The sequence below is a fragment of the Vipera berus genome, assembly GCF_964194415.1.
Source record: "Vipera berus genome assembly, chromosome: 2".
Classification (NCBI taxonomy): domain Eukaryota; kingdom Metazoa; phylum Chordata; class Lepidosauria; order Squamata; family Viperidae; genus Vipera; species Vipera berus.
In genome coordinates this window covers 207,765,297-207,776,427 of record NC_138203.1, presented here as the reverse complement: position 1 = coordinate 207,776,427, position 11,131 = coordinate 207,765,297, and the positions used below count along the sequence as shown (strand labels likewise).

Sequence of the window (11,131 nt, the reverse complement as noted above, 5' to 3'; positions counted from 1 at the left end):
ACTAGCCATAAGGTAAAGGTAAAGGTTCCCCCCGCACATGCGTGCTAGTCATTTCCAACTCTAGGGGCCGGTGCTCATCTCCATTTCAAAGCTGAAGAGCCAGCGTTTGTCCAGGGACGTCTCCGTGGTCATGTGGTCGGCATGACTAGATGCCAAAGGCACACGGAACGCTGTTACCTTCCCACCGTAGTAGTGGTCCCTATTTTTCTACTTGCATTTTTACGTGCTTTCGAACTGCTAGGTTGGCAGAAGCTGGGACGAGTAACAGGCGCTCACTCTGCTACGCGGCACTTGGGATTCGACCCGCCAAACTGCTGATGTTCTGATCGACAAGCTCAGCGTCCTAACCCACTGAGCCACCGCGTCCCTTAAACTAGCCATAGGTATTCATATTAATGTATTAATGTCCAATGCAAAGCCATAATCTAAGTATTATTACCTTCAAATATCAGGCTGAGCCAGGGAAAGACCACCAGAACCAGGTTACAAAAACCTATTTGTGTATCTCTTTGCTGACATCTAGTGCTTATCAGGGCTTTTTTTCTCATAGAACGCTCAGAACGGAGTTCTGGCACCTGTTTTGGATGGAACCTTGTAGGGTAGGCAAGGCGGGTTGTATGACATGTGAGTTCCGGCACCTTTTTCTTTTACAAAAAAAGCACTGGTGCTTATCCATATTTAGTGCTTATCCAAATGATGGAGTTTTATCAGAATCCTTAAAGAGCCGATTGTACCTATGTTTTACGATCTTTGCAATTGACACCAGGAAAATATTAACAACATGGTAAACCAACTGTGTACACTTTGTAATGTTTCTTTGTAAGGTTTCTTGGTGTAAGTGCCAAATTTATGCATTTCATTTGCTACGTCATATGTTTCCCAACTTTGAAAACTCTGACGATGTATGGAATTCCAACTCCCAAAATTCCCCAGCCATCAAGCCGCTGGGGCAGGGGTAGGCAACCTCGGCTCTTTTATGACTCATGGACTTCAACTCCCAGAATTCCTGAGCCAGCCAAGCTGGCTCAGGAATTCTGGGAGTTGAAGTCCATGAGTCATAAAAGAGCCGAGGTTGCCTACCCCTGCGCTGGGGAGAACAATGCCTGGGGGAATTCTGAGAGCTTGAAGTCCGCACAAGTTAAAAGTTACTATGGTTGAGTTAACACTGAGCTAGGGATTTGCTTAGCCTGGTATTTTCTGAACTGTCAGGGCAAATCACCGGAAGAGATGCTTCTTTTTTTAAAATGAGGCGCACATCAATTCGGGGTGACGGGGTTCTCCCCCGTTGTCTCACGGCGCTCCTCCCTCCCGGATGCACGCCAGAGAACCCTGCGTACAGCAAAGGACTGGTTCCATTGGTCCTCCCCATCCTCGCGCGCGGGCGCAACACACCTACTCAAATCAAATCTTTTGGGCTGGGCGTCTCATACTAGCGGCTGACGTCCAAAGAAGACACCCAACATCTGGCGGGAAAAGCTTCCGCCCGGTTAACGGAAGCGAGCGTGTAAGCTTTATTCTCCTCTTAAGCGCGGGAGAAATTGTTTTAGATTTCCCCCCCCCCCCCGCCAACTCCGTCGCCATTTCTGCACAATAAACGCTCCCCTAGCTGTGTGCTCATTTTCTCCAATGAGAGAACGTCTCTTTTGGAAAGAATGACGACCCCCCCCCACACACACACACACCGTAGGCGCAAGGGTCTTCAAACTCGGCCCTTTTATGACTCGTGGACTTCAACTCCCAGAATTCCTCAGCCAGGCATGCTGGCTGAGGAATTCTGGGAGTTGAAGTCCACGAGTCATAAAAGGGCCGAGTTTGAAGACCCCCTGCGCGCGTAGGGCCTCTCCGCAAACTATTTCCGGGTGGTAGAGCGTGACCTATGCCCTCGTGACGTTGTTTTTCTCCTTTCCGGTGCTGGCTGCCGCCTGCAGAGACGTTCGAGTAAGTGGCTGGCGGGGCCTATTTTTTTATCCAGCTCCATCCTCGCGTGTCCGGCCCTCCCCGCTCCCCTTGGTCCTGTCTGTGGGCTCCTCATCCCTAACTGAGAGGGGAAGGCGAGGGAGGGCGAGGTCGGGGGCCTTTGTTTTTGCCCAGCGGTCGATCCCGTCGTTTCAAGGAGGCCCGTATCACCCGGTCCCCGGGATAGTTTGGGGTTGTTTTTTTCGGTTTGAGCCTCATCAGCCGGCTTTCCCCCCCAACCTTCGCGAAGGTTCATTCTAAGCTGCGTGTATTTTCCTTGGGAAACCAACCTTTGAGAAGAAACGTACACGGTCTCTACTTTTATCGTACGCAAAGGGCTGAGGGCTGAAAAGTGTGTCCAAAGCCATCTATTTAAATAACGTTTACGAGGCTGAGAAGGGAAGGTGGTTGACTAGATTCCGGAGGGTTTTTAGTAACTAGAGACAGTATTTGCAAGCCTGTACACGTGGGTTTATTACTAGAATTCTTTCTGCTTTGCAGAGGAAGTGGGAAGTCTGCCTGGTAGGAGGATAATAATCAGTTGGAAGGGACCTTGGAGGTCACCTAGTCCAACCCCCTGCTCAGGCAGGAAACCCCATACCATTTCAGACAAGTGGCTGTCCAGTCTCTTCTTAAAAACTTCCAGTGTTGGGAGCATTCACCGCTTCTGGAGGCAGGTTGTTCCACTGGTTAATTGTTCTAACTGTCAGGATATTTCATTTAAGCTCATCCTGATTTGTTTAGAAATGCCATGTATCTTACTACATTTGTAACGCGTTAGCAGCAAAAGTGGCAAGTCTTAGGGAAGCGACGAATTTTAAGTAATCTAACTCTAGCAGTATACCCTATTGTAAAGGTAATGGTCCAAGTCATATCTTATGTTTGATCTTGTTTGGTGTGGAAAGTTGTCATATAAAGTTGTGATTATCAGAAAATTATCAGAAATCATATGATCAGGGAACTTAATTTGCAAAACAGTAGTAAATGTTGAAATTGCTAGATTTTCCATGGGATTGCTATCTGGGTATCCATGCATTCTTGCATATATAATTTCTTGTTCTTTACCTGGTATTGTAAGTCCTCCCTAATCACAATGCAGCCCTTTTGTTTAAAACTTAAGTATTTTCTCATGTAAGAATCCAAAATAAGTAAATCTTTAATTTTCAGACTGCATAATTAATACAAAGGTAAAATGCCAAATATTGAAGTAATAGTATAGAAATACCCAAATCATTGTTCTAATTTTGTAAGTATATACTTAAGTAATAACAAGAGGGAAGTGGGGAACATTAACATTTAAATGTTAATACTCTGTTGAAGAAGCTATAATTCATTGATGGTACTTTGCCTGCAGAAGATTTCATATTCACTCTTCCAGATCTCCAGGCAGAGCTGGGAAATTCTTGCCTGAAGCCCTAAAGAACTGCTACCAATCAGTGGACAAATAACTACAAATTGTTTAGTTGTTGAAAATCAATCTCAAAATATTCAGAAGAAAGATCAGTATAAAATATTACAATCTTTACTGTGATCGAGAGGGCTAGATTTTGATTGGTGGGTCATCTTATGATGATTTTATTAGTACTTGTTGAATACATTGCATATATTTTATTCAACATTTGGACTTGACTACACTGTGCAAGTCCTTCAGTATTTTCCTCAGGTACATAAGTGAGTTAATCCCATTATTTGGTCTGTAGAAAGGGAGGAAGAGAGGATTAAGGGATTTAAGTTTAGAATTCAGTTAGGGGTAGACTGAGTATGAATTGTCAGTACATGATCAGTACATGATTGAAAAGGTCTTGCTTATCTTGCAATGATAAGCAAAAAGTAAAGCAATTAACAATTAGCAGAAACTAAATTCCCTAAATTTTATGTCTCTGTGTTATGATGTTCCATTGCATGAAGTTCTGACAACACACTTTCTTGTATTGGATTTTGTATTCAGATTGGATAATGTGAAAGTCTCTCGCTTACTTTTTTAAAGCCACCAACAAGTTGCTTGAAGTGTGACGTAAAGTGCCAACTATATATATATAGTTTCTTCTGAAATGGATGTCTCTTATAGCAGGAATAAATAATTTGTGGGCTGCTTATGTTGAGGATAACATTTTTGGGACCTGTTTTTGATAATTTGGATGGATTTAAGGGGAAAGGATGTCCCTTAAGCACAAATTTAAATATTTAAATATTTAAAGAGTCCTTGGTGGAGCAGTGGGCTAATGCCTCCTTAAGTAACACCAGCTGCCTGCAATTAGTGCAGGTTCGCATCCCACCAGGCTCAAGGTTGACTCAGCCTTCCATCCTTCCGAGGTAGGTAAAATGAGGACCCAGATTGTTGGGGGCAATTAAGCTGACTTTGTAATAATGCCGCTTGGGTGTGTGTGTGAAAGCCCTAATAAGCAGGCATATACATAGAATGAAGGCTACTGCTAAGCTTGTAGGCCGCCCTGAGTCTTCGGAGAAGGGCGGGATATAAATGGAATTAAAATAAATAAAATAAAATAAAATAAATAAACATATCAGTTGTGGACTGGTTTTGATTATGTTGCTCTGCCCATGTTGATACCACAATACTCGTGCTCCATGCAGTTCTCAGGACAGGAAGCGTATTCTCAGTTCAGGAAAGAGTATCTGCTACTTTACTGGAGATCAGAATGGGAAACAATCCCCACTGTAGCTAAGTATAAATTTCTGGTTAGAAGTTGTGAATCAGCTTTATTATATATGATGGCTTTTATTTTTATTTCCTCAACTTGTTATTTTGATTTTTATGGTTTGTCCACTTCAACAAACTATTTTATAATATTCTGTCTGTTCTTTAATTTGTTGTTGTTTTATACAGAAATGGCTCCCCGTAAGGGTAAGGAAAAGAAGGAAGAGCAGGTTATAAGTTTGGGACCGCAGGTTGCTGAAGGAGAAAATGTGTTTGGAGTTTGCCACATCTTTGCTTCCTTCAATGATACATTTGTCCATGTAACTGACCTGTCTGGCAAGTGAGTATCTCTACTTGTGAGAAGATAATATTATTGACAAGATTGTAATAGAAGATCTTGGCAATAGACTTTATGTCAAAAGGCCTGCAATATTCACCTAGCCTGAACTAGAAGGAAACTCTCGTCTACTTGGGCGTATACATACTTAGCATTGTAACGTTCATGGAGCCGAGTATTATGTTTTATTACCATAGCTGAACCCTAGGTGAAGTATCTACTCTTGGAAGCTCTTTGTATAGAAACTCTATCGTTTCTGCTAAGATACAGTGGTGTTGCAATCAAGCAGAAACTCTAACCCTAACTCTGGGAATTGTTTTATTCATACTGTATTTTGAAGACGGGTTAGCAAAGAAGTTATGCTTTTTGTCTCTGGTGAAGAAGGAAAGGCTTGGATTAAGTTCATCTCTAATGCGCTTCTTCTCCTCTCAGGGAAACTATCTGCCGAGTAACTGGTGGCATGAAAGTGAAGGCCGACAGGGATGAGTCTTCTCCTTATGCCGCTATGCTGGCTGCCCAAGACGTAGCACAAAGATGCAAGGAGCTGGGAATCACTGCCCTTCATATCAAACTGCGGGCTACGGGTGGAAATAGGTAAAAGGGGGCTTATCTCTCTCCTGCACATTTATTTTCACATGTACTACTTTTCAGTACTTTAGAATACTTTGATTTAAATAATAAAGTCATTTTAACACCTCTCTGGTATTATTTTGTATTACCGAGAGACTTTAAAATGAAAGGTATTATTCTGTGGAATCATATTTTGGAGCTGCAGCGGTTGGAAAAATGTCCTGTTAATCTGAACGCCAATACCTTATCTGTAATATAGTGGATATTTCGCTGGTTTGATGTTACATTATTGTTTATATTCTATCCTTGTTTTTTTTAAAAAAAAACAAACAGGAGTTTTATTTCACTGCACTGCACTGCAGTGGAATAGAGTTTACTGTAGTTTGAGTTGACTATTTTGGCTTGAGCCATGCCATTCTTGGCTCCTTTGGGCAGCCAGGCATCATGTGAGCAGCTGGTTCAATGTTTCCGTGCGGGAAATGGTATAGCTATGGGCACTTTGGAGCAGGTGGAATTGCTTCCTCTCCTAAAGAAGGCTTCCATGGATCAAACCACCATTTATAACTTGTCCTGGTCTTTGACATTCTCTTTTTAGGGAAACTTGTTGAGAAGGTAGTAGGAAGATCCTAGAGGAAATGAATTATCTGGATCCTTTTGAGTCAGGATTCAACCTTGTCTATGAGACGGGAATCGTGTTGGTTGTTCTGATGGATTGCCTTTGTTGGAATCTTGGGGAAGGGGGAAGGGAATGGTCCAATTAGATCTCTCAGACAACTTTGAAACCATTGGCCATGGTACTCTTCTGGAAATGCATGGATTGGGACACCCAATTCTGCTTCTACCGGAATGAGTAATTAGAACTGATGCTTGTGGGTGACAAATGCTCAAGCCCTTGGGAGCTTGGCATTTTATCTCATGTTTATGTGGAACCATTAGCAGAGATTGTCCACAAATTTATGGTCAGGCATCATCATTGGGTATACATTGCTACCAGGCTAGATCCAGGCTAGAAATACTATTGGAAGTCCTGAGCTAGTATCAAGATCTAGTGTGTAGATGCCATTAAACATCTGGACACCCCAGTAACAATTATCCAAGTGATTACTGTGAGTGAAACCACATTTCCCCAAACGAGGTGTGAGTTGTCCACTTGGATTTCCACTCCCACTCAAGCAACAGGTAGAAAGTGTGACCAGTGGGATGGATTTGCTCAGCTTCAGTTCAGCCAGTTACAGCCTTACTTGCAGTAGGGTACCCTGACATTTGTGCTGGATTATACAGTTTACTCCTTTGGAGGCTCCTTTTGAAGACAGTCTAGGAGCTGCAGCTGTTACAAAATTGACTAGACTATTTAGGACAGGGCTTTTCAGCCTTTTCCCCCTTTGTACCACTTTTAGGATATGGCAACATCCGAGTACCACCAGTCACCTTGCAAGGTGTCAAAAACTTGATGAAACCCCCCCCCCCCCAAAAGGAAAAAAGTGATGAAGTACAACTTACAACAGTTCGCTTAGTGACTGTTCAAAGTTACAATGGCACTGAAAAAAGTACCCCCCAAGCCACAGCCAAGGAAGACGCCTGCCTACCCGGCAGCGCTCTTCCTCCTGTTCGAGGTTTTCATTGTTGTGAGCATTTCTGTTGAGGATTGGCAGTGGGGGTGGGGTGGAGTGGTGTTTGGTTTTTATTTCCCCCCCCCCCCCGGTCTGCTGGGTGGTTGCAGCAGGTTTTGGTCACTTCACATGACCCTGGGACACTGACCATCATAAATATGAATCAGTTGCCAAGTATCTGAATGTAAATCACAAGACCCTGGGAATGCTGCAACTTTTCAGCTGATCGGTGCTTCTTCTGGGCTCAGCAGATGTGTCGGAATCAGTGCCGAGCTCCAGCTGGAGCCTGGTGCTGATCCTGGCACTTCCACTGAGCCCTGACAGCCCTGCAGCTCCAGCCGTCTCTCACTCAGGCTTGTGCAGTGCTGCCACCGGTTCAGCTCATTCCCCTCCCCCGCTACCACTTTTCTAAGATGGTCGTGTACCACCTGCCAGTTGCCAATGTACCAAAGGTGATACCCGTACGTTGAAAAGCCCTGATTTAGGACACTAATGCCAGGGTAGAATTATACTTCCTTTAAGGTTGTTGAACTGGTAATGAGTAGGCTTCTGGGCCCAATTCAAAGTCATCATTACACACTGTAGCATCAAAAAAAAAGGTAGTACCTTGCAAAAATTGAATATGTCCAATCCTTTTCAGTCCATTCATCAAAAGTGTCCCCAGTCTTTATGAGGCACACAGAAAGGAGGATAGGCACTCTGTAGCGCTCCCACTTCATAGCGTTTTCTTTCCTCAAGAAATGGGCCAGCCCTAATTTCTTCGCTTTTCAGAAGTATGTCTGTTTCTTTGGTCCAAGCTAATTGTGAGTCCAAGCTCTTTGGTCCAAGCTAATTGTGTACATAAGAAACAAAAAAAACCCCTAATGCAATTATATAATATAATTGCATTAGTTTTTTGTTTGTTTGTTTCTTATGTACAGGTAGTCCTTGTTTAGCGACTGCCTCATTTAGCAGCCATTTGCAATTACAGTGGCAATGAAAAAGTAATCTTGTAACCAGTCCTCCTAGTTACAGCCTTCACATATGTTAGCCAAGGGAAGCTGAAACAAATTAATAAACAGTTTTACTTGGCAACCACTTGTTTTCAAGCTGCTGGTCCCAGTTGCTGATCACTAAATGAGGACTGCCTATAACTTCTCTTGCGATGTCACTCAGTTGAGATTGGAGTGGGTTAGATGTTCTAATAATTAATTAGAACTGGTTTAGCAAAAACAAGCAACAAAGGTGCAGACATTTTACTAAACCGAATGCAGAGTAAATCTACGAATGGTTTTCATTTAGAGACATTCTGAATAGGTGTTCTGAAGAACTTTTCAGTGTTTTTCCTTTCTTTTGATTTTATCTTAGTTTTACAATTTATAGCAGCTCTTTTAGCAAAAAGAAAAGAAAAAGGGCCATGCTATATCAGATTAACCATCGATCTAGCTTGGAACCCTGCTAGTAAGAATTAATTAACTAGAAAGCTTGGAAGTCATGTTGCACCTTTGTTTCCTCACTGCTATAAATTGACAAGAAAAAAATGCTGCACTGATGCTGCCCCTAATACTGCTCTGTTCTTCCAAATGAAATAAATCCTAAAGTCAATAAAGACAAGTTTCCGTTTTTATTAATGTATATTTAACTTCCTTTGCAGAACCAAAACTCCTGGACCTGGAGCTCAGTCAGCTCTCCGGGCTTTGGCTCGATCTGGCATGAAGATTGGGCGCATTGGTAGGTTTTCCTGTTAAAGGATATTTTCAACAATGTGCCTCCTGCAATCATCTTTATAGAAAATAAACCTGCTGCTTTATCCCATTACTTTATCCTAACAGACAAACCATTTATTTTGCATTAGATAGTTTGCAAAGGTCTTGCTAGATAAAATTATTTGATCTATACGGAAACGAGACACGAGAAAAAAAGATGACCCACGCAATTAGGGCCTTCAGGTAGAGAGAATTGAGTTACAACATGATAGTGCTTGCAGCTGGATCTTTCAGAGAACAGCATTACAAATTGTCCCAGCACAGTACAGCCAAAGTGTCCAGGCCAAAACCTGTTTGGTTTAAGCACAAGCCAAAACGTGGCATTTGGGACGTGCGGGGGCAGAGGAAGTGTGATGGGGAAAAGCTTAAAAGATACTGGAATGGGGGAAAGAAAGAAAAATGTTGGAAGATTGAGGGTGGGGATTACACAAGGAGGATATGCTGTGCTTGAAGTCAAGAATTCTGGTGGCAGCCAAGGGAGAGACCCATAAGATGACTCTGGAAAGATCAAGGCTTTACCGGAAGTGCTGGTTGGATATATTATGCTGGAAATAAGGACTTCAGAGGATCACTTGCTGGGAAGACTTGAGAGAGTCACTTGGAGCTCAGACCATGCAGAAAGAATCATTCTAAACTTTGTTTCAGCCCAAACTTGGAACAACCAAAATATTCCGGGCTTCAGTTCTCACAATGTGCAACTCGTTCAAAAAAAAAAAGTTCAACAGAAATTCTGAAACAAAATGAGTCTCCTTCACATTAGAAATAAAATAATTTTGTTTCTTTTGTGCATAAGCACAAGCCAAGCCAAGCTTTCTTAAAGCTTGTGCAGACTTGCCTTATCTTGGGCTTTCACATCCTGAAATTTCAGAAACTTTAAATTGGGAAGTATGATCTGTCTCATGAAACTTTGTGATGTTAGTGTTACATTCTGAATGTTGCCGTCTTCTCAGAGTGTTATTTTCCATGTTACTCCTCTGTGATTTTGGGGGGCTTGTATACGCAAAGAGTGAAAATAAAAATGAACATTTTTCTCTCCACAGAGGATGTTACCCCCATTCCTTCTGACAGCACTCGTAGAAAGGGCGGTCGCCGTGGTCGTCGTCTGTAAAATAGTGGCTGTTGTATTTCATCATTAAAGCTTTCCAATAAATTTCTGTTCTCATTTGTTTTTCTGTTCTATACATTTAGTCACCACTGCTGTTCTGCAGTGTGTATCTTTGACTTGCCATTAAGTCTTCTCTCAATAATTATTGACATGAACATCCATTCTGTGTGGAGGGTGGTTGTTTTTTACCTCCTATCTCCCACAGACTTTTTAGTGTATTCCTTGTCACTATGAAGCTACTTAGTACAATATAGAACCCTAAAGCAATAAAACTCTCGCAAACTAACACTTGTATCAGTTGAGTTTGGAGGTAATGCATAATGTTGGTAGCTAAAAGTAGAGATAGAGAATGGCTGCATTCCTCCTATAGATAGAGCTCTGTCTTCCTGGATGACTGTTTCCTCAAATGAGCTCAGAGTCCAATCAGAAAGGCTGCTATACAAAAGTGGCCTGTGCATTGAATTTCTTAAAAGTTCTCTCAAAAAGGTTCTTTTGAAAAGCAGCAGTTTGCCTCAATTTTTTTAATCCTCACTGATAACATTGGAAAACTGGGCATACATATGATTGGGCAACAATATTCAAAGACCACTCAGAAATATCTTTTTATGTAGTGGAATTGACTGACATAAGCATGCAATGGTGTTGCAGAAATAATCTTGGTTTAAAATTGGAGGGAAAGCAGCCATAGAAGTACTGTGCAAGAAACATTTACCCATGTTGGTGGTCCATTTACCCATTCTATAATTATGGAATGTGCGGTACCCTGTATAGATAGTCGTAGTTTGCTTGCTTGTTGATGCCGCACTCATTAATTTAGGCTATTGTACTGTTACGTTGAAGGGATGCGGTGGCTCAGTGGGTTAGGACGCTGAGCTTGTCGATCAGAAGGTCGGCAGTTTGGCGGGTCGAATCCTGAGTGCTGCGTAACAGAGTGAGCGCCTGTTACTCATCCCAGCTTCTGCCAACCTAGCAGTTCGAAAGCACGTAAAAATGCAAGTAGAAAAATAGGGACCACTACGGTGGGAAGGTAACAGCGTTCTGTGCGCCTTTGGCATGCCAGCCACATGACCACGGAGACATCCTCGGACAAGCGCTGGCACTTCGGCTTTGAAATGGAGATGAGCACTGGCCCCTAGAGTCGGAAACGACTAG

General features: G+C 42.5%; 1 protein-coding gene across 1 annotated transcript; it reads left to right on the top strand.

The window, feature by feature from the left end:
• The first annotated feature begins 1,836 nt into the window (after positions 1 to 1,836).
• Positions 1,837 to 10,024, top strand: RPS14 (ribosomal protein S14). The gene is made up of 5 exons (XM_081317076.1): positions 1,837 to 1,938; positions 4,802 to 4,952; positions 5,382 to 5,543; positions 8,763 to 8,839; positions 9,915 to 10,024. The coding sequence occupies exons 2-5, from the start codon at positions 4,804 to 4,806 to the stop codon at positions 9,980 to 9,982; spliced, it is 456 nt and encodes a 151-aa protein (XP_081173202.1). The 5' UTR covers positions 1,837 to 1,938; positions 4,802 to 4,803; the 3' UTR covers positions 9,983 to 10,024.
• Positions 10,025 to 11,131: the final 1,107 nt, after the last annotated feature.